Raw genomic sequence first — 25,127 nt, forward strand, 5'->3', positions numbered from 1 at the left:
ATTTTCGAAAACAATCAAAAAATTGATTTATACTAGTATTTTTGAAGAGGTAAGTATATTGTTTATTTATTCAGAAAGCATCTGGCCACATAGAATAGCGAAAAATATTTGCAAAACCGCAAAAGGAAAGCAAGTCTTACGTGGTATACGAAGCGCAAGGGTAGGTAACATATGCAAAAAGAAAAGTGTTAGAATCAAGATAGATAAACAGCAATATAACTGAAATTAAATAAGTTATCAAAGCATAGAAAATATATATACTGCGTAAGGAAATATAAGGAATATGTATGTGCTGTTATTATTAATAGTTAATAATCCCATACAAATATGAATAACATGAACTTGCATTTAAAATAAACGGATAATCCTATTCAAAGCTAATGAATGTATATGTCTTAATCTATCTTAGAATAAAAACTAGAGTTCTCAAAAAGCAAGACTATTCCCAAAATAAAGCAGTAAAAATAATTAAAAAAATAGGGATAACAAGAAATATATGAATAAAATAAAATCCATAAAAAATGATTTATATTGAATATTACTTACCTATACTACGAAAAAAATAAGAATTTTATATTTATATTATTATTATCAATAATATTAATATTATCTGATTATCGCTCGCTTTGACAGTTGAATTGTTTGTTTCTGTCTAAGAGCATTTTGCTATAAACAAACGCGAAGAAATTCAATGTGATTGCTAGAAAGAAATTTACTCAAGCCCAACTAATGTACACAAAGTTTTTGTTCTGAGAGAATGAAGTACAATTCCCGGTAGCGTATACCAATCAAAAGAAAATAACATCCACTGAGATTACTCAGCAAGTGAAGCATCGAGAAGTGCGAAATTTACAATGAGGTACCCATGAAATGGCTAAAAATACAATATATGTAGTGTAAATCTCTACAGGTACTGTAAATCTGTGTAGTGTATATCTCTACACGTACATAAATGTAAAAACTAAAAGCCCGTCTGCTCTCTAGATAATAAATATGCAATGCGCATAAGAAACATAGCACCAATGTAACTTTTATTTCAGTTTTCTTCTACTTCTAAGTGCTGGCAGGGAAAACTGTTGCATACTTTTCGGGGTCACCTCTCTATGTGAATGTCAAATTCGAATGAGAGCGAATGAGAGACTCGCACCGGCGTGTCCAAGTCAGTTCCATTAGAATACGAAATGGCAAATGCGGCTCATAAATTACGCGACAACAACAACAAGAACTAGACGTGAGTTTGTGTGTGGAAAACTCATGAAAATTCGCATTAGTTGCCGTGCAAGGAGACGGGCGTATACTGGGGGTGAGGAAAGAAAATAAGTTGACGCCTTGGCGGGCATCGTAAAAACCTATTTTTGTGCGCTTTAGTTAAATTTATGCGCGCGGCACAATATGTTTTGCTTTTCAGACAGTTTTACACGAATAAAAACTAATTAAATGGGATCATTTTAATATTTATCGAGCAATTCTCCGATCAGCAAAACGAAAACAAATGACTTTCAAGTTGATCTCAAAAACTCTGCTGGCACGTGTCTCAGCAAATATGCACATCCTATCTATAGCTATATACAGTATTAATTTCTTCTTTTTTTTTTTATTTGTATTTTTTGTATATAATTCATTTCAGTTGACTTCTCACACAGACTTGGAAATCCATAAAAATCCGTTTAAGTGTTAGCATGCGCAACAAGGTATAAGGCAAAAAAAAAAAAAAAATCCGAAGCTCATAAAATATGTCTACTCCTGAGTACCTATACCCTGTAAATAAATAATTCAAATGTTCATGCCTATGGCAGGGTATGACAGATAAGAGCTGGCTTCATAGCTGTGAAGTACACAAGCTAGACATTCACGAGAGTTAAAAAATAAAATAAAAAATCCATTACCAAATTTATTTATAAAATTAAAAAAAAAAATTGTTTTGAATATTTTTTATTTTAAGAACTAAAAAAAAAGAATGTAATCATTATAAAAACTAAATGTTACCACATTTAAATTTAAATTTAAAGAAATAAATATGTTGATATATAAATCAAATAAAATATTAGTAAAAAATTTATGTATATTACTTGTTGTTTCGATCAAGCCAACTAGCCCTTCCACCCCGGCTACAGGGTATCTCAACGATTATCAATTTATTTTCCTAACCTTTTTGTTTGCATAATAAAATAAACAAGAGAACACAAAAAAAAAAAAAAAAAAACAGCACGTGGCAAACGCTGTGCTCAAATTTAATTACAGGTAAATGAACGTTCAGCTAGTCAATCAAGCAAGCCCAATCAATCAATCAACCAATCAATCAGTCAACGGACAAGCAGTTTATTTGATTTAAATGGAAATTGTATTACAAGAACGCAAACAGACCGAAGGAAGAAGAGAGAGAGAAAGATATAAAGTCAATGTCAGCCAGCCAGCCAGGTAAAAGCGAAGCGGAGGCGGCCAGGTGCGAAGAAGGTGGGCAGTAGATGAGCCAATAGCAACAGCAAGTTCAACATTTTGTTTAATCAACCTTCGCAGCTGCTGTTTATTAGAGACAGATTTACGACTGCGTCACATCCTGTTGAGACAAAACGAGAACAAGAACAGCAACAGCAACAATTAATGCAGCAACAGCTACTACAACAACACCTACAACAACAACGACAAAAGCAACAACAAGATCCATTCATAAATAACCCATTGTTTTGGCCACATCAACTAAAAGCCCTGACCACCGCTGACATTAGCCTCTGGTCAACCTTCAGATAGAGATAGAGACAGAGAGAGAGAGAGAGAGGGAGAGGGAGAGGGAGAGAGCGATAGAAACTATTGGCAAAAATCTATAAACATTGAATGATTAAAAATTTTAGCAAAAATGAAATTTTGATTTTTTCTGCTCTTTTTCCTTCTCGTTTTTAATGCGTGAAATAATAAATATTTATTGTTAGTTTTCATTGTGTTTGCTGTAGTTGTTGTTGTTGCCATTGTTGTATGCGTCGTAATTTTTGCTAAACAATGTGCCACATTTAACAACAAAGCGAATTTGTTTTTGCACAAATTTGTATGACGGTTGTGAAAATGTTTAGAGAAACTTTTGCTTTTACGACTAATATCGTGGGCAGCAACTATACTATGTATAAAGATATATAATATAAATATTATAATATATATTTCAAATAAATATAAATATAAATAGTCTGCGGTTATCGTTAAATGTGTGGAGGTACATAAAACCGTTCCAAGTTTTAATGGAGATTTTCTCTTAATTTCAAAATGTAAAAATAAATAACTACAAAAAATAAACTAATTTAATCAGGAAAAAAGAATCAAATAGAAGACTTCACACCAATCCCGAACTGAACTGGAGCCCATTTAAACTATATCTTTTATAGACTTATTTGCTATAGAAAATATATATTCAATAAATCTGTTCATGTTTAAAAGACTCAGTAGAAGTTTCTCTATATATTCATATATTTGTTTTTGCATTCATTCTGTGTACATTAACTCATATAAAAGTAGTATAGCACATCGCATATAGTACTCATAAATACGTACATACATATACATATACATATAGTAAGATTATATACAGGATCGTACAGATATAGATAGAGATACAAGATAAAGTCTAGCATTAACATAATATATAATCGTATAGGGTTTAGATATAATCGAATTACACATAGATAAGACAACACTTAGCTAATAATTGGTCATATATAGTATATAGATTATAGATATATATCGTTTATCTTGCTCTTAAGTAGATATTAAATTCTAGATAATTGCATTAGTTGGTATCGTATATGACGTATAAAGTAAATAACGCGTACATCACACATATATAAAACTACATACAGATAGATATATATATATATATATATATTTATACATATTTAAACCATCGTAGCGGAAGACTAGAAAGGTAACACTAGTGGAAAGATTATCCGTTGACGTGTTTTGCTTTTACTGGATATACAAAATATCTACTAAGTACATTTTTATATATTTAATACCCCATGGGGTTTATTTGGTATAAATTTCTAATAATTATGTAGTTTCTTCATATGCATAGCAAAATTCGTCTATAAGTATTACAATATTTATATATATATGATTTATATATAATCAATTTTGGTCCAATTGAACCAAATAACAAATTTTTGTTTGGCTTCAGAAGAGACAGTTCTCAATATAAACCATAGATCTCATAAATCAGAGATCGCATAGGTCAGAGATCTAATAAATCTCCTAGATCTCATACATCTAACAAAATTCTTTTAGATATATCGCAGCTCTCTACATTTCCAATGCATGCAAGCTTTCCACTTCTGGATCGAAGCTAGCATCGCATGTGGATAGCCAATCCCAGACGCGCTTTCGCACCATGCCCTGATCAATGGGTACGTCCAGGCCATAGCTGGACATCATGCGCCTAAAGCGCAATTTGTTCTCATCCCCAGACAGGCGTCCCTCCCGCTGATTCAGATAGATGCACGAGTCCTGATCCTGCGGCGTGGGCGAGATCAGCGTGGCCGATTTCGAGGCTGAGATGCGACACTCGACCCAGCGATCCTTCATGTACTTGTTCACCTCGGTGATCTTGCACCGTTCCTCTGTATCGTGCGTCAAGTACTTGCGGAAGCAGCGCATCAAACGCGGCGAGAAACGTCGAAAGTTCTCTGGTACCTTGGTCGTCTTGCGCTGCTCGTACTTCATGAAGTTCGCATACGCCTGATCCTTGACCCAATCGGCGGACAGCCAAGGCGGATTACCCGTCAGAATGTTGTACAGCAAGATGCCAAATTGCCAGGAATCGCTGATGGGCAAGCACTGGAAGCGCTCATTCTTGATCAGCTCCAATTGCTCGGGCGGCACACAGCTGGTCCACGTATGCTTCACCTTGTGCACGAGCAGCCCCTTCTTGGTTGTTGCCCCAAAATCGCATAGCTTGACACGTGTAAAGTCCGGCGTAAAGACCAACACGTTCTCAACCTTGAGATCCCGATGCACCAGATTCTTGGAGTGCATGAAACCCAACGCCGAGCTCAATTGCTCGGCAATCAGCTTACAGGCCGTCTCATGCAAGCCATTCGGTCCTATGTTCGAAGCGAGATCTCCGTATGGCGCATGCTCCATGGCAAACACGTAGTAGTCCATGGTCTGGAAGGCCACCGCATAGGCGCTGAGTATGTGATGGTGATGCGATAGCTCGTAGTTGTAGTGGAACTCCTTCTGGAACTCCTTGATCGTGGTCAGCTCGGCATGCACCGCCTTCAGCACCACCGTGGTGTTGGTCGGCCGATGCCGACAGAGCAATATCTTGGCGAAGCAGCCCTCGGCCAGCGTCTTCTCGATATTGTACTGATCGGCGAATGTCATCAGCGGCAGCTCCACGTCGGGTATCATATGGATTTGTCCCCCATCGTTCTTGTCCGGCTTCTTGTAAATGCTGCTGCGTCGACTCACCGATGCACCAGGCACCTCCAGCCGGCCGGTGCTGGTGCTGGTTGGCGTCAAGGGGGTGCTGCATCGCTTCTGGTTGTTGTGATTGGTGCAGGTGCTGCTGTTGTTGTTGCTGTTGCGGCTGTTGGTGCTGCCGCCATCGCCGAACGAACGGCGCAGCCGGAAGGAGAAGGAGCGTTTCTCTACAAGAAATAAGAGGGAAAAATAATTGTTAGTAAAAAGTATGGACTAGGAAATAGTATATATATGATTTTTAGAATCAAGCAAAAATGTATATAAATTTATCAAGATTTATACATAAACTATATGCACATCTATTTTTTTTATTATTTATAGTATTTTATAGTATTCCCTAGTTAAGCCAAGAGCACTTACAATTCTTATGCTTAGGATGTTAGGAAAACATGATACCAACGGTATTACAATATTCCAGCCTAAACCCATTTCAAACATAGAGAAATTTCCAACATATCCCAAACGTTGTCTGTCTTCTTAATGCCATAAATTATTTTTCTAAATGTTGATTGAAACGAAAATGTTTTTCACATGATATCAAAAAATCGACAAAACGATTTGAGGAATGTTAAAAATGTCTTTGATCAAAAAACCACAAGAGAAAGAAAATATGCATTTTATCAAATATTGACCTTAACCTGTTGCCCAAAGACAGGTGCGTGGTATCAGAGTCAGTTATTTTTATTTTTTGACTGTCCAATAAGCAATTGCCCTCATCTCATATAGAGTAACAGAAGTGAATATTGGCCAAAAAATATATTCATATGGTACGGTATCCAGATATTTCTATATATATTCATAATTTTTGTTTATGATTTATAAGAGACTTTTGATGTGAACATGTTTGCTTTTAGCTTTTTATGTGCCATTTGTTGTTGACTTGGCTCGAATTATTTAACATAGAAAATCGCTTTGTTTTACAGCCCTCGAACGGTGTGCCACGCCCGCGCCCACATCGACGCCCACGCCGAACAAAAACTCAAATGTCGCCGCGTTGTCTGATGTTTGCAAGAAAAAAAAAAAAAACAATCAAGAATAAAAAAAAACTCGGGGAAGAAATTATAAAGCAAAACCTGCGCAAATCTGAAGTATCATTCGGCTATGGACGTCAGACACTTATTATTTTGGTTTTCTTTTCTTTTTCATTTTTTTTGATTTAGTTAGTCACGAATCGGGTTTCTGGGAATTCTAAGAAATTGTTTTTAATATGTTGCCATTTGATTTAATATATGGCCAGTGCGGAAAATCATTTGCTTTTCGCCATAAATGAGACAGCAACTCAGCAGACAGCGAGAGTCTGCCAGACTGGAGGCATTTATAGGGTGTAATGTGATTTTGGATTTCAGATTTGGAAAATTGTTTTTCGCTCGTTCGCATTTTCATTTTATGTCGCCGCCAACACACAGAAATTAGGTTTCGTTTCGATCTTTTTTTCTTGCCATTTTACACAGCTATGAAAATATTTGGATATTCAGACAAATTAATGGTCGATCGAAGAAATGTTCAGGTTTTTCTTAGATTCTTTTCATTTAATTTCTTTTTGAAAGTATGTGTAAAATGCATTGAGGGGGCTATGAATTTACTGCTTGCTAGGGAAATCGTGTTTACAGTTGTTCGGCAAGTTAAAGATACTGTGAATTACGAGCTGTTCAAAAATTACAAACTGTAAATGGAATTACTAGAAATAAAATGGGCGACTATTATAGATGTATATATGATGACCCAATCATATTTTATTCTATAATGCGATTTTCTCAATCTTCAATCTATGATCAAATTCTAGTAAAATTTTTATTAGCACCTATTGCTATACCTATTGCGAATAACAATGCAATAAAACAAAGTATATCTCAGTTAGTCAATTAGCTAATAGATCAATCAATCAGTTATAAGCACACTCGCACTCACACACACGCACACATTTGCGTCACAACCACTCACGAGACGATGGCCCACAATCTGAACAAAATTGAGCCCATTAACCCGGCACAGCATGGAGACATCTGTATATAATATCTATATAGGCTATTGAGTGAGATTTTTAGTACTACTACTCTAATTTTTTCAATTTAAATTTCTATTTCCGTTCCAGAATCGATTGGCTCGAGGCCAGGGGCCAACAAATCCCGGTCTCTTGAAAAGAACATAGGGAAAACAAAAGCTCACGAAACTAATTATAAATCATTAAGAGCCATCAGCCAGCGGCTAGCGGTCAGCCGCCTGCGTGTGCTCATAAATCAAACTTTCACTTTTATTTCGAACCAAGGAGCCGCACGCCCCCGCCGCCCACCTCCACAGGTCCCGGACTGGCACAGCTGCTTGGGCATATGAATATAACACAAGTGGAAATACGTTAAGCCAATTTCAATTATCTGGCCAACAAGCAACAAGACCACGAAATAGAAGCGCAAACACTTTGCATGCCAAGAATAGATGCCGTCAAAAGGGTCAACGGAGGCGAACAAAAAATGCATTTTTCGTTCTGCTAAAATAAACACAAATTTCCTTATAAATGAACTGAAAAGCAATACCAAATAGTGGGCCAACAAATGGACGGACAGCCAGACAGACTGGTGGACGGATAGTTAGTTTCGAATTGTGAAATGCAATTGCACAAAATAACAACAACTAGAGATGGAAGAAGAAGAGAATGGCGTCAGGAGATCGACCTGCACTACGCATGAGATATACTTGAGACCGTAAAATCCAAAACGCAAAAGAAACTATTCGATTGGTGGAATATTGTATACTCTTTGCATACAAAAATTATAATGTATTATTTAAATTATTAATCAATGCTTTGAAAGTATTAAAATGAATGAATGAACTAGTTACATAAAAGAATTTAAATTAATTAATAATTTAATTAATTAGTTTATTTAATATGTGAAAGGAGCTAATACCGTAATTAATTAAATTATAAAGTCTTTAATTAATATTATTAAATGAAATTAATTAATAATTAATTTGTTTAGTTTATTAATTGTAAAATTATATTGTAAAATCAAATTAATTTAATGTGCACATAAAATTTGTAGGTAAAATCATTCTAAATAATATAATTTATTAAATTAAATAAATAAAATACTAAATTGACCAATAATTTTAAATGAATTTGAAAATTACATTTTTAGTAGTGGATTAGCATAGAGTTCATTTAAAATATTAAATAAAAAAATAAAATGAAATCATCAAAAATGTATCTACATTTAATTATAATTATAATTTATTTTGTTTACATATTGGGATAGATATTCTTGCCAGTAAAATTTATAATTTTTGACTAAAAGCTTAACTGTCGCTAAGCACATCACATAGCTATGCTAACCCATTTGGTAGGCATGAACAAATGGCACAATATATATAGGGTAGGTGGCACAGCATCAAATTGTATGACTGACTGCCAAAATGACTGCGCGCCAGCACCCTACCACCCGTCAGCCCCCCACCTCACTCTCTATCTCTCTCTATGTCCTGTCTCTGTCTCTCTCTCGCCCCGCTCACCTCTCCAATCGGAACGGGGCTCCTGCTATGGGGTAAAATTCGTTTTCGGCCCTCGTCTCGCCTGCTTGGCAACCCGCTCGCCACAGTTTGTGACTTTGGGGGCATTGCTGACGTCAATTGGCGAGTCGTTGTCGGTCGGCGTGCCACATCTACACGCACACACGCACACGCATGCAGTGTTAAATGTGTATGGATGCTGCGAGGCAGCCGCGCGGGCGTCTTCCAACGAGTTGTAGTTTTATTATTATACAAATAATACCTATGGGCACGCACAAATATATCTCTATATCTGTATATATAGATATAGGTATATATATGTATATAAATATAGCTGATTTGCTGCTAGAAGTCGGGGCAGTATAGTACTTTGGCCACAATTAAATGATAAATTGGCCAAGTCAGAGCACGTAACGCACTCAACAGACGTCGGCCGTGCTGTCTGCGATATCGAGCCAACCAATATATGTATATATATATAGTATGAGTTGGCATATATACATACATCCATAGCACATCTATGTTACAATTGATATTTCTCTGGTTTATGGCGCAATGCGATTAGGTTTTTAACTTTTGATGTGGCCGAGCTCATTAAACATTGATTCAACATTAGATCAGACAAAAAAGCGATCGTGTAACTATAGTCTAGCATATACATATATACTATAGAGATTTCCACTTTTCTTGTGTTTTTTTAAGTACTCTCTATTTACAGCACAAATTGTTTACACTTTTTCGAATTTAGGTCAACAATAAAAGTTTTTTGTTACATTTTGGAAAGCAAAAATTTAGTTTGCTTTTGTTTTTTGGTTTTCTGTCTAGCGATTACGATTTTCTATGCTTCGATAGTAATTGTAATGGTGATTACGATTACGATTAGCAGCTCATTTTTATGTATTATACATTTGTACTTGAAAAAGTTTTTGGCTTAAAGTGCAAATGCTTTAGATTTAGATAAATTTGATAGATCTATGATAAATTTTTAATAGAACTTGCAAAATGTGTGGAGAAGATTATTTATTATTGAGTATGAAAGTTTTAATAAATAATAAATATTTTCAATTAATAACTTATGTTTATTTATAAAAAGCCGAAAAGCCATTTGTTTTTGTTAAAACCAAATTTATTGCAATTTATCAGTTCGCAATTTATTTAGTTTTTTAAGTTTTCAGCAGTTATTAATGCCAAATATTAAAAGAGTGGCAAGTACATTATTTAGTAAAGATCAATAGATTTCTACACTATAAATAAACAAATATTCAACTTTGAGATACTGTAAAAACTATATTGAAATCAAATATCAATCTATAATCTATATATCAATCTATATAAAATTTAATATATATATATATAATTTCAAATTGTTAGCATTAAAATTTTGCATTTAAAGTATTTATTTATTTTTTTTTTTTTTAATTCATAAAAAATTTAATCAATTTGAATGTAATATATGTATATTCAAGTAATACATCTATTGATTACTCACTATTATAATATAGCTCAAACCACAATTAATTGCCAGACAAAGTCTTCCGTTTGCGCATTTGCGCCTAGTAAAAACAACAATATAATAAAATCAAATATCTAAGTAGTATAAAGTGAGTGTAAAACGAAATTTCCGTTGCGCCCCCACAACGACAGCAAGTAAAAGGAAAACAATAAAAATACAAAAAAAAAATAAAAAATAAATAAAACAAAATAATAATAAGCAATAGAATGAGCTATGTATATATAAATGTATAGAACAAAAAAAAAATTATTTATATATATATATATATATAAATATATATATATATATATATATGTGTGTGTGTGTGTGTGTTTCGCGTGCTTAACTGATTTTTTTATGCGACGCAACGTAGAGTATGTAGAATATATACTTATATACTTATATAAGTACATTCATATATATCTAATTGATTTTTTGTTTTTTTTTGTTTTAGGTTTATTTATAAAAGATCGTATAATTCTTTGATTGTTTGGCCACTGGGTCCAGCAGGCAATGTCTAAATATATTTTTAGCAAAGAGAGGCGTGTACACAGTATGGATAGACGACAGCACTCCAAGTAATAGCGAGGGAAAGAGCCAGAGAGAGATAGAGAGAGAGAGAGAGAGAGCTAACTTGACCTGGCCTAATCTTTCGAGACACTTGCTCAAAACAAGAAAAACAACAAGCAGAACTGACAAGCGGCCCTGCATCAAGTGCATGTCAGGGCTAATGAGGCCTCAGAGAAATGCTACAAAACTTTTCACACTCGCCGACAGCAACAGTGACTGCTGGCTGTGTACAACATATAGATATACGTATACTTACGTACGTACATGTTGTTGACGCCCACGCGGCGCTTTATTTTCCATAATTTATTTAAATAGTTCCGCTTTAATGATATATTTAATGTTTGTAAATAAATTTGTTAAAAATAGTACGCGCCTAACATCAACCGCAGCAGCAGCAGCTATAGGTAAAATTCGAAAATTCTTAATTACGCGAAAAAAAAAAGACAGAAAAAATAAAAATGCAGAGAGAACAAATTGTAGTGTTGTAAAAGTAAAAATGTTGTTGCTGCCGGCTTTCAAGGTAAGGTCAAGGCAAGCGCCGACGCAAAAGCCAAGCGAAAATATATAAACATTAATCAAAAATGTAATCATAATATTGTAAGGATCGTAAAAACTGTTGAGATGGCTTACAAATGTATTACACGCCAGCCGATCAGCATAAATTATATTTCTGATTTATTTAAAGGGTCGCTGGAAAAGTCGTTGAACGTATTGACCGAGCGGAGGGCACCTGTTGCGGGCACTGCTCGACTAGCAAATACCCTGAACCGAACATTTTAGATTATAATTGATATTTATTATATGTATAGAAATATGCACACAAATTACGCAGTAGTGATGCTTCTTATACTTAAACTGTATGAAAGATGATTCGCTCGGAATAAAATTTTGAATTTAAATACAAAAATGTATATATTGAAATATCAATACGCTGTACTTCCATTTTAATTTTTTAAATGAAAAAAATTAATACATGTTTTCCATATCTGTGGACTACATCTAACCAGTGTACTTTTTTTACACTTCATACACAATTTGACAACAACTTAAATATACCCTATATACCCATGAGTTGGCTGTACCAATTAGCAAACCACTTTCTGCTACTCGCTAAAATAGTATGCTATATCTGTGGTAGCGACCACTTTTGAGGGTCGATTAATTGTGGCTGAAGAGCCAGAAAAGTGGAAACACAACGAACATAAATAAATAAAAACAAGTGAGCGTCGGTGCTTAAATAAATAAATAAAAACTGTTGAAACAATTGTTGCGTGAAGAGTGCACTGTTTAATCTCTTTTTTTGGCATTTTATCTGCTCAGTTTCGGGAACACGAGGTGTATTGCAACAATAAGTAATGCTAATCATAATATTATGATTGCAATTCCCAGTAACCTTTCGCATAGCTGACGTCAAATTTCTATCACATCTTAAATCAGTTTGAAAACAGATAATTTCCTCAATGCTGCCCACGAACCGGATGTGCTTAACTAGACTCAGCGTGACTAAGTGAGCGAAATTTATGATTTGAATTTAAATTTGTTGTGATTAGAAATTGAGTCAACAGGAAGTTAAGACTCAGATAGAAACTCACATTTTATAGAGCCGTATATAACTAACTCATAGGGTATCTTCTTAGACGAATTCGAATTTAGGGTATCTACCAGTCAGGCACGCCCAGTTTGAAAAGCTCATATATCATCCTTGAGTCATACTTAAGTACTTGAGATCTATTTCAAGAATAATTCTCTATGCACGCTAGAACGCTTTAAGGAATTTCCATTTAATACATATATACATATATACTACTTGCTAAACCGCTCTCATTGAAGATCGTTTAGCAAAAAGCAATAAAAACAACAAGCAAATTGTCAATTCAATAAACAGAAAAACGCATTTCGAAACAAACATAAAGAAAAACCAAACACTAAAACAGAAAGGAAAACGAAGAAAACAAATAACAATAACAAAATCAAGTGAAAACCAAACACAATAGCTTCAACAACAATCACGTGCATAGGGTATATAAATATGAGAAAAAAAGGGGAAAGAGAGAGAGAGAGAGAGAGAGGGAGAGAGATCTGTCAAATACATAGGCGAAACCTGACAATGTTCTTGGTCGGCTATTGGCACCGGCTGAAGCCGGTTTCTATGGGGCACTTCAACTGCGTCGCACTAATTACTGGATGATTACTTCGACTTGATTAGCATAACAATTAGAGTTTATCGATTGTTAATGTTGGTTCTATATTTATATATCAGTGTGTAGCCTGTTTGAGTCGTTTATATGGCTTTGCCACCTTCACAGCCTTCCATCCGTTTGTTGTCTTTCGGTACTTTTCCAAGCAATGAAATCAAAATATATTTTTGGATTTCTTGCTAAATTTTGTGTCATCCTTTTCTGTGCGTTGGTCTGGGCCCAGGTACATAAATTAGACCAATAATGTTCAATCAAATATCGTGCGAATAGCCAACAGATATACACTCAAATATCTATACCTATATACATATATAAAAATATATCTTTATATCAGCTATTCAGCTACTTTATACTATATAGAATTTTCCTTTCATTTTGTTTTTTTTTTTCTTTTTTCTTTCTTAACTTTTTGTAGACTTTACTTATTTGCATTTACGTCCTCATGTCATGTGTGTGAGCGAAAATTAATAATTTATTAAATAAAGAAGAAGAAGCCGAAAAGTATATAAAAACAAAAATAAAATTCAGCACTCAGGAGGAGCACAGGAGACGCCAAAGAGAACAGAAAGAGGGAGACAGAGACAGAGACAGATAGTGAGTGAGTGAGTGAAAGACAACACAAAACACCTACGCAATATTTTCCACGTCTTTCCACGACAGACGAAAATAACATTAAAGAAAAATTTTCAGTTAGGATCTGAACGCGAATTATGTATATGCAGTCAGGGCAATATACCTACATATAGAGCAATCAAACCTGTATCATCATCAGGTGGCAACAGTTGACGTCCAACAATATTTATTATTCTAATTTCAATTAGAAACAAAATCTGTAGAAAATTTGTGCATTTTGATTGCTTTCGCTTAATTTTTTTTGTAGCTTGTTTATGGCTTGTCAAATTTTAGATAAGCTCTTCAAAATTCTGCAAATTTAAATTTCCTATTTTCAATATATTCAAAATTTTAATAATCTCCATAAATTAAGTTTATTTAAAGAAATGTGATTCAAAAAAACACGAAATTGATTTTGATTAGATGTTGGAGTCATTTGGTTTAAAAAGTTTGGTGGATAGCTTTATATGTTATAACACACTTCAGGTACTTGTATTATTATATCTCATAATATAAACTTATATAATTATTAGCCAGATGATTGTGATGTCAAATAACTACAACTTTTTATAATTTATAAATTTTTTTATTTATTTATCAATTATTTTATTATTTAAAAAAAATCCATATATTTGGGACTCCTTTAGTCATGTGCTTTGATCCCCAGTTATAACTAAGGCTACTTAAATACCTAAAGAAAAATTATTCAAAATCATAATTAATTTATAGACTTTATTTGCTTAAAAGCTTAAGATTTTTATAAGTTAATAAATTAAAATGAAATGGGCTAAAAGAGATTTGTTAATAAAATGCTTGATATAAAGACAATTTCATTTTAATTTTAGCATGAATAATATATGTACGTATATTTTCAATAAAAAAAAAAGGTATAAGAACATCAGCAGTTAAAGCTAGGAATTAGTCAGCTTGTTCACATAGAACTTGCTTCTGCTTTAGCCTTGACGCCGCTCAAACAATAAATAGGTTCTCTAACAAAGAATCCTAAAAATATATAAATTAATAAAAGAAATATAATGTGCACATTATCAATGCTTAATTTTTATAATTTTTAAGTACATATATTTTTATTGCGTGTCAATGGCAAAAAGCGCGTCACAACGCAACGCACAAAGCGACGAACGGCCAGACAAACAGTTGGCCAAAAATCGACTAGCAGACCTGTTCCCAATGCATATATATATATAGATACAGATACAGATATATATATATATTTTATCTTTTGGTTAGCCATAATATTTCTCGCGCCGACAGGCGACGGCGACCTTGTGCCACGGCTCAACGCGTAGAAAGCGAAAAAAAATCAAAAAAGAAAAATTTGAAAAAAAGAATAGAAAGTATTGAAAAATCCAACAAAATTATTAAGAAAAACTACTGTTAACATTCGTCAAAATGATTTTCACTTTAAAATGCATACATTGTGTATGAATGTTTGTTTTCGCTGCATATAAACAAGATTTCGATTTGTTTCTGCAGCTTGTTTTGATATGGTTCAACGCGTCGTATGCGCAACGTCTGCATAGCATTTCAGCATTTCGGCCACTGGGGAACTGCACGGGTTGCGATTATATTATATTTTTTGTTTTTTATTTTTACTCTCATTTTTATGGCAACGCATTAAAAACTAAATAACAATTTTTTATGTTTTTTTTTTTAGCTTTAACGCATTAAATATAAAATTAGCATAAATCAAGTTTGAAGAGCGAAATAAAATAAAATCTTGTTTGACATTTGCTATTAAAATGAAGAGCAAAAAATTGAAGCCCAGAAGCATTGGAATGGCTTGGCTAATAAATTTACATAATATAAAATATATAATTCATAAAAAATTTTCAATTTATTAAGTAATTAATTATCTTTTATATATTATTGGAAATTTTATAAATAATTTAATTAAATATATAAAAAAAATAAAATGCATTAAAAGGGAAATATGAATACAATTTTTTTTTAATTAATTTAATTAAAAATTAATTTTTAAATTTGTCTTTGAAATTACATTTTGTGCCTCAAAAAAAAAAAAAAAAAATAAGAGCCTGCAGAAATTGAACATCAAACGTTTTTATTATACTATTCCATTACAGATTCCATTACAATGCTCATATTTCTAGAGAAAATTGTAAATAAAAACTCTTTCAAGATTCCATTTAATTGAGACACAATGGAAATTACAATTCGCTCAAAAAGTCTCTGCATAAATCGAGTTAAGCAATTAAAGAGCTTTTAGCCCTTGCTGCGAGAACTCAACTATTATTGGTAAAGACAAACACTTCAAGCACCGGCAGCAGCAGCAGTAGAAGGAGGAGGAGGAGCAGCAGGAGAAGAAATACGCTGCAATTAAGCAACTGAATCGGTTCGTTGGGCCTCAAGGGGCCAACAAGAGCGAACACTATTAAGGCGCAGGCCAGGCGAATTTGCCATAACCCGTTGAGTAAATTGCATAAAATACGCGCTGAAAGGCCGGCAATCAAAAGCCAACTTACACGAAACGAATGACAGACAAGACGAACGGATGGACAAACAGACGGACGGGCAGCTGGACAGATAGAGTGGCCCATTAGCTGGCGCTGATGATAAAAAGCAGCTTGGGCACGCACACAATCTCTCTGTTACACACACACACACGCACTCACATATATAGATAGACAGACAGACAGGCATTTTATGTGCATTGGCTTACAGCAGCGAAGACATCGCGCATACGCCGCGTGCTCGCCAAGCAAATGCCAATTAAAATTCATAAACAAAATTTTAATTGAAATGTGTGCAAAATGTGCGTCGCTTTTGCCAATTTCATTTCCATTACTCGACATTTCACTTTGATTTCAATGCAGAGGGCATACAGAATACGTAAAGTGGTTTGTAGTGAAAGTGGAATAATTTTAATTCAATAGAGAAATGGAAAAAATATATATGAAAATTGAATTTGAACTTGAATATTTATAAGTTGTAATCACTTTTAGCTAAAGATAGCAAAGTCAAAAAAAAATTTGGGGAAAAGTGTCGTTAGTCGGGTCTGCTCACCTAGAAGGGATAACTTAGAGGTTACTTCAGTAAAAATAAAATATAAATAAGATACAATAAAATCTCTATATAGCTGATTCGATTTCGAGTAAAATGAGCCGAAGAGATAATAGATATTTAAATTAAAATATAATTTATTTTTCGTAGTTTATACAAAATATTAAACAAAACTGAAACTTAATATTTAAAGTACTATAGTTCATAATACCAAATATACTACCCTAATAGTGCATATGGCTTATTCGTATATTTACCTTTTGCATTTCTCAATAGCTATTCACTTTTTTTTCTCGATTCTTTACCATATTTCTAATTTATTAATTAACGCGCGCATTTAGCGCCGGGTAAACAACAATTTATTTGTTTATTTGAATAATATTGTGAAATATTTAGAAATATTTCATAAATACCATGAGTAATACCATTGAACGAGGTGGGCGTGGCAAGTTCAAATTTCCGTATAGCCCAGTGCTGTCTGTCTGGCCATATGTTGCCCGCCTATTTATACATATATATAGTGTCTACTGTTGAAATGAGATTTCAGAAGCGGCAATTGGCTTCGCACTTCATAAATGCCCAACTGCCCGCTCTCTCTCTCTCTCTCTCTCTCTCTCTCTCTTTCTCTATCTCCCTCTCCTCCTCCTTTCTCTTTCTCACTTGTTATTTGTGCGCACTGCCATATATGAAAATTGGCCAATTTTAATTACGCTTTCCGTTTCGCGTGTGCACAAATCTTTTTGTATTTAATTGAAATCAATCAGAAGAACTATTCGCTGCTTGGCTGACTTTTGCTACCCAAAGACATACATTAATCTATCCCTTAGATCTATGTATATGTATATATATTTAAATTTGTCTAAATTTGCCATCACATACTGCTACAACATGACGTATTAGTGATTTATTAATTGTATTCGACAAATCTATTTTAAATCGATTTATGTGAATTGAATTGACATTTAGACATATACCCTGTACATCTATGTTAACCAATGGGCATAATCACATGATAGCTAATGGCTATTGGCCAACATGACGTATACGTAATGCATTAAATGCCGTTGAGTACGAGCACAATATTGTTGTGTACTAAATTAAGTTTTATAAGTAGGTATTCTGTATACCTGCATATTCTGGAATAAGCCAGGATAACTCAGCTTGCTACCAAAGCAAACTGTTCGCAATAGGAAAACCATACAGAAATCATATTCAGTACAGTAGACAAACCTCAATTTATGTGTTTTGTATCGACTTTCAGATATTTCAGATACCCTGGAATCTGAGATTGATAAAAATATAGCATTATCTTTTGCTACATTCAAACTACTAGCTGTGGTTAAGTATGACGTATACGTAATATGGGAATTGTATTGAAAAAAAAAAAAACATATTGTCTATATTAAATTGCCAATTTTGATTTCAAGCATACTCTAGACATGAGAGTGTGCTTAAAAGAAGCATTACCCATTGCAAGCTGCCGTTTGCTGTACAACAGAGCGTATACGTGATATATTAAATAAAATAAATTAAACTACACAACAAAACGATTGATGTATATTGAATAGAGTATTTTATTTAACAAAATTCCCTGCATGAAAATATATATATTTATATGCATTTATATACCAAATAGCATAAAGTGTCAAATATATTCAACTCTTCTCTCATCAGCAAAAATTCATTGACAAGCCACAAATTAATTTAGCCATCAAATACGCCATGAAATTGCTTTGATGCTAATTGATTTCGAAAAATTCACATTTGTCTTTAATTGAAGTTAAGCTAAAATCAAATCATATTACTCGTGCATAATTTGAAATGTATATTATATAATATGCCTTGTCTATTCTGTCCTTTGACATGATAAATTTTGTCTAAAACTTTCACCAAACACAAGAGCCAAAAATTTGAACAATGTCTAAAGACGATGAAGCCCACTTGACGCCCCAGCTGAAGGAGCACTATGAGAAGGAGGTGGAAATTTTGGGTCTGTTGATGGATATGGAAAAACGTTATTGTGATTTCTATCAGTTCTATCAATGCGAATTGGAAACACAAAAGATTATAACCGAAAGACTCTGGCTACTGACTCAACGATATTTGATATTGATTAGCTCAGCGCCCGGCTGCCGTTATCCCGAGGTGTACACGCTCTCTGCCGAGGAGTCGATAATCAATGAGTATGAGGAAAAGTTCGAGGTGATGCGATCATCAAAGTAAGATGTTAACCATTACATATACACACATATATACACGATATATCATATATATATAAACATCCCACAATAGCAACAGCATGAAGCATGGCATTTTGAACATTCATCTGGAGTGCAAAAAGTTTTATAAAGCCTACGATCAACTGGATCGGAGTCTAGAGACGCCGTTCATACTGGGCGATAAATATCACCGCAGCATCAAATCGCACAAGCTCATGATGATCGATATATTCAATTATTTCTACTCGGCCGTGCTGAAAATGAAATGCTATTTGCATCAATTGGATCCCATGAGCCTGGAGAGTGTCGAGGACTATCGCGAGCTGCTCAAGGAGGGCAGCTCGAATGAGGAATTCGCTGAGCTCGTCATGAGCACATTTGTCTACTGCAAATGCCTCCAGCCCGTGCCCACCTGTCCCATCAAGAAGCTCAAGTGCAGCCATAAGAAAATTGAGGATTTGACATACGTTAGCCGAATATAAGTGAGTCGACGACTGCCATTATTGATTAAGGTTCCGAAGTCTAATAATAATAAATGTACTTATTTATATTTTCAGACAGCAGCGCCCTTGCCATTGTCCTTAGAAATATTACAGCTTAACGCAGTCATTAACTTGGCCATTAACTGTATAATGTCCATTGTCTGGCCTCACATTAAATATTATTAAAAGCTCTCAATGTTCCACAATAATTGTCCATGTATTTTAACTGTACTTAGTATACGAGCAGCGACCGAACTCTCCCTTCCCCTACCCCATCTGAATTCATCTTTCGTCAGTCTATCAATATTGTTCGTCTCTCATTACAGAGCAATTTCCATTCACTTTTATTTTGTTTTTGGTTTATTATTTCATTTGCTGTCGCTGACAGCGATTTCCCTGTGAACTTTTCGGGTAAATGTCAAGTGGAAATATGTAGATTCTGGCAGCAACGGATAATTACGACGAAATGTGGGTGTTTTAGAGAATTGTTGAAGGTCATCTGATAATTTACGCTTCACCTGCTAAATTAATACAAATTGGTTTACAACGAATATAAATTGCCGGATAATTATATTGAAATATGTAAATTTATCGCAAAAGTGAAATATGAAAAGCGTCGATGGGCAGTAACGACTGACTGCACGCTTTTCAGGAAAGCATCAAGGACTTAACATTCATGAGTTGCATTTTCTACTCTATCGAATAATGTTCTATTGCTGTGTATATCATTTATTTAAACAATAATAACAAGTTGAAAAATTAATGAATTATAATAATATTTTTAAAATATAAATATTGCAAAACTATTTTTAATTTTTCTAAAATTGGAAAAAAGAAATACAAATAATTATAATAAAATTTGTAATCAATGTCAATGTCAGTCTTTAAGAGGATTTCAAGTTCCCTATCGAAATAAAACCAAAATGATATCATAACAAAGTCGTAAAAAGAAATTATTAAAATATAATAATAAAATTTAAAAATATATATATCATATATTAATTTCTGAAAACTTGATGTACAATTTAATGAAAAGTAAGAAAAGCGTACCCCCGTGATATTTTCCATTCTACGCTTTGACATTTGATGCAGTTGTTTAAATGCTGCTGCACCGTGTTTGTTTAAAACAATGTCCTTTTTGGTGCAGAATCGATGGTCACATTCAACTCTGAACTTTTAGCTGACGGCAACAAGAAATTCTGTTGTGTGAGCCGAGGCTGCTGAGCAGGCAAACCAGCATCCACAACAGCCGCAGCAACAGCAACAGCAGCATCGAGCAGCATATCAAGCGTGTCTAATAGGAGCAAGTGTATACACACGCACACACACAGACAGTTGCAAAGACACGCACAACAAATGGCATACAAAGTAGCATCATTCAGATGAAAAAGGAAAAAAAAAATTGAGCACTTGTAGCTGCCGCCTACACACACACAGACACACACACAGCCACTCCTCCCGCCTGTCGAGCAATGGCACAACGAACTCATTGCGGCAAGTGGCTGCCAACCACGCCCCTGCCGCCGCCCACGCCGCAATCAGAGCGCATTTGTATCTGAAACATGGCCCTTTGAGGTGGTCGAAAGGACACTGCTGCCGTTCAAGGATAACACGTTGGACAAGACAGACACAATCAAGCCCACCCACACACACACACGGAGGCACACACACACAGATATGTTAAGTGTATGCATAGCGTCTCTATAGGATATATTTTTAACTATAGCATAGAAATCAGTGGCGTCGCGTGCGTCATTCGATTAGAACTTAGGGCACTGACTATATATATTATATATATATTTCGGTTCTTTTTTTTCACTTATTCACTGGTTTTATTTATCTTTTATATATTTGGATAAGCAGTATTAACGTGCTCCGAGGCTCTAGACCATGTTTATCATAATGACATCGTTTGACATTTTCTTCACTCTGGCAATGTGGAAAAGCGCAAAATTGTTGCTCTTGTTGCTGTTCTTGTTGTTGCTGTTGTTGTTGTTGTGCGTGCTGAGTTTATTTTTAGCGCGCTCACAGCTAGGATAATTGAAAAGCAAGCACAACTGAGCAACACACAACAGGATATGGCAACACCCATTGTTGGCCAACGCCCTCATATCATATTAATTGAAAGCAAAGGCAAACACAGAAAAAAAAGGAATCTCTGCTTCCAGTTTTTCTACTTCAATTGGATCTATTTATAAAACATTATTCGGCTTTATGGCGGGATTGAATAGCACAGATTGAATTTCAGCTCATCAGAAATCAGAAAGGACAAAAAAAGGTAGCAAAAGGATCATATCGAAAGGGGGATTAAGAGACGCGGATGGCCAGTGGAATTTTAATTGAATGCAATACCCTAAGCAGATTTGTATTGTGGATTCGTTTACAAAAGATAAATGTATATATATGTACATATATATTTATGTATGCAGACATAAATATACGCAACACAATAAATATTCATTAAAAAATATTTTCGCTTTTGAAATAAAAACATTAAATTAATTACGAATTAATTCGAAAATTGCTAAAATGATTAATTTATTCATCTTTACAAATTATTTCATATTTAAAACTTTAGCAAAACGTATTTAATTATTATCTATCTTTTCTTAGAAAAACTTAAAATCATTTTAAAATTATAATTTAAAAATTTGTTTTTTTTACCAACAATAAGGAAAATGTATTTCATTTCATTTTTTTATTTAATTTTTGTATAGAAGAGACTACATTCTTCATAGAATATTGTTTGATCAATATTACATATTTTATTTAAACTTTTGTAAATTCAAAAAATTTAAAAAAAAAAAAAAAAAAACAAGTCTGCCATTTTCCGTCGCGTGTCTATAAATTTTGAAATTAAAAAATTATGCTCCAAACTTCAATTTCAAATTTAAACTTAAATTTACAAAAAAAATTGCTCAAAAGAAACTGATAATAACAAATAATAATAGTAAACAAAATAATAAAATGTAAATTTGAAAGTACAATAAACTACAATATTTATTAATATATTTATGTATTATTGAATCCCAATTGGCTACAAACAAAATTAAAGCTTAATTGTTTCCAAAAGCTATTGTAGATGATTCTCAATAAATGCAATTTTTATTTAATAATAATATATTAAAATTTTTTTTTTATAAATAATAATATTATATTTTTTAAAAAAAATTTTTTATAAATATGAAATATATAAATCTATAGATAACTATATAAATGTCGATCGGTCTTCACTTACCAATAGTTCCCATTTCTTGACCTTTCCGGCAGCTGTTCTTCGCTTGCGCAAATCCGAACTCGATTTGTAAACCCACTTTGGATAGATATTTCAATTATTCTCAGTTTGTGGCTTTTTTAAGGCAAGCTGACACTCCTACGATCAGCGATTAATTGATAAACTTATTGAAGAGTTTTTGATATTTTCTATTGTTTATTGTATGTTTTTAATATTTTTGAATGACAACACAGCAAAGTACAATTGGTCGGTCGACTAGGGCGGATGGGCGTGTTCCACACACAAATTATAGTCACATTGCAAAAGGTGTAAATTTAAATTTTTGTATTTTTTATTTATTTATTTATTTTTTAAATTTTTTTTTATTGCATTTGTAAAATTTACAATTTCGTTTGTTTCCAGTACAAATTAAAAATTTAAAAGCGCGGCAAATAGATCAAGATACTTTGTTTACTTTGTTATTTATTTTTTTTTAATTTTGTTTAAGTGCAGTAAGAAGTGAGCTGTGAGCGGACACGAGACGCGGCACTCACTGAAATAATACACAAAACACACAGAAGCAGCGAAAAGACGTGACAGAGATAGAGCGCTAAGAGCAGAATAGCGAAAATAACACACACGTCCACACGCCTGGAGTTTACCGTTATGAATGTTTTCGCAGTTTGCAAGCACAACGAATTTGTATAAATTTGTTGCATACGTCGCGCTCGGCTCTCTTCGATTCGGAATCCGTCGTTCGCTTTGGCGCTCGTGCGCATGGATATTCGGCATTCGTAAATATTTCGTTCGGCCAGTGCAGAACAAACACTCAGGCCTTGCTCGCTGTCTGCCCCCTGTCACTCTATCTCTCTCTCTCTCTTATACGCTTTGTAATGTTGTTTAACAGATAATTTCCATGTTGAAGCGCAGAAGCTTTGCTGATGTTGCTCGAGAGCTTTTTTTAACGCAAAGTTGTCTTGCGCTTTGAGTTCAATGCATTGTGCGTAAGTTTTGCATTTTAGCACAGGGCAGGATTTGAGTTTAGTGAGGGCCTTTAATGAATAACTTTAATTTTATGGGACTTATTATGACGTACGTTATTAACGAAAATTAATTGGGCAATGAATATAGATAATTAAATATATTACATAAAGAATTTTACGAGTCCACATTATGAAAATATGTAGCTAATTTAACTAACTTTTAAATGGCTGAATGATGACCCTAAAGAGCTTTATATTACAAACAACAATAATTTAAATAAATATTTATTTTTATAAGTATTTAATGATATAAAAATATGACTTCCTTAAATCATCACTTACTTGTAAATTTATATGCAATAAATATATGTAAAAATATTGCTTTATTCTACATTCACTTTATTATTTTGACATACATAAGATTCTATTAAAAATATATTACGAATGTGCTCAATTAAAAGTTTTCAACTTGTTTAATAAAAATAGTCTCTATCCTGTCTCACCTCTCTCCCCCTCATTCTGCCTGTCATTAATTGTAAAGGCCCATGACACCAATACAAAACTTTTAAACCAAATCCGCCTTAACAGGGAGCTGGAGTTAGCTTTATACAGTTGGCTTAGCAAGCAGCGATAAAGCTGCCGCAAAACTATTTTTAAACTGATTTTATTACCTCAACGATTGAAGCGAAATTAATTACCTTTCCACACAGAGCAACAACAGCAACAAGAGGAACAACAAGCATTGTCTCCCGCTCTACAGAGCTAAATACCGAGGCTATGCTCGCAAGACAATATAAACAAAAGATTTGCAAAAAAAAAAAAAAAGAGAAAGGAAAACTTTAACAACACGCAAGGACATGAGAAGCGGCACACAGCGACGTCTGTATGTCAGTGTGTGTGTGTATGTGTGTGTGTAGGCAGCAGGTGTTGCCACGTGCACCGTGCCGAAGCAGCCAAAGTTGCCACCTTAGCATAGAGCAAGTCGCAACCCGGCCGCAAATTAAGTTTTGTGGCTGAAGATGTCCTTGAACCAAATACACAAAGGCCCAACGAACATTTAAAAAGACAACGTCATACAGGTAAGGACAGGTAAGACACCTACCTCCACCCACATGCAAACATAATCGAGTGACGTAAAGCCTGTCTCCAATGCACCCGCCCGTTGCCCCTCCAGCGATTACCCCATTTACTTGCGGTAACAGTTAACTTGATTATTTTGCAAATAATTGAAAAGGCTGTCATTGTACAAATTGCAAAAATAGACAAGAATCACACATACACATGAACACACATGCACACCCCCACATATCCCTTTTCGCCTGAAGCTTGCCATTTCCGGTTCGCGATTCGCACG

General features: G+C 34.0%; 2 protein-coding genes and 1 long non-coding RNA gene across 3 annotated transcripts; 2 read left to right on the top strand and 1 right to left on the bottom strand.

Moving 5' to 3' along the window:
• Nucleotides 1-3,435: 3,435 nt before the first annotated feature.
• Nucleotides 3,436-23,474, bottom strand: LOC6576288 (serine/threonine-protein kinase meng-po). The gene is made up of 2 exons (XM_002002243.4): nt 22,815-23,474; nt 3,436-5,630 (listed from the first exon to the last, which is right to left on the bottom strand). Exons 1-2 carry the CDS (start codon nt 22,825-22,827, stop codon nt 4,282-4,284), a joined length of 1,362 nt encoding a protein of 453 aa, XP_002002279.2. The 5' UTR covers nt 22,828-23,474; the 3' UTR covers nt 3,436-4,281.
• LOC122757213 lies at nt 10,893-11,953 on the top strand. Its single transcript, XR_006357149.1, has 2 exons — nt 10,893-11,623; nt 11,712-11,953. It is a non-coding gene; the product is annotated as an uncharacterized LOC122757213 (long non-coding RNA).
• Nucleotides 18,636-19,785, top strand: LOC6576289. Its single transcript, XM_002002244.4, has 3 exons — nt 18,636-19,094; nt 19,168-19,576; nt 19,652-19,785. Exons 1-2 carry the CDS (start codon nt 18,793-18,795, stop codon nt 19,574-19,576), a joined length of 711 nt encoding a protein of 236 aa, XP_002002280.1. The 5' UTR covers nt 18,636-18,792; the 3' UTR covers nt 19,652-19,785.
• Nucleotides 23,475-25,127: the final 1,653 nt, after the last annotated feature.

This window comes from Drosophila mojavensis, unplaced genomic scaffold (assembly GCF_018153725.1).
Source record: "Drosophila mojavensis isolate 15081-1352.22 unplaced genomic scaffold, ASM1815372v1 contig_36, whole genome shotgun sequence".
Taxonomy (NCBI): domain Eukaryota; kingdom Metazoa; phylum Arthropoda; class Insecta; order Diptera; family Drosophilidae; genus Drosophila; species Drosophila mojavensis.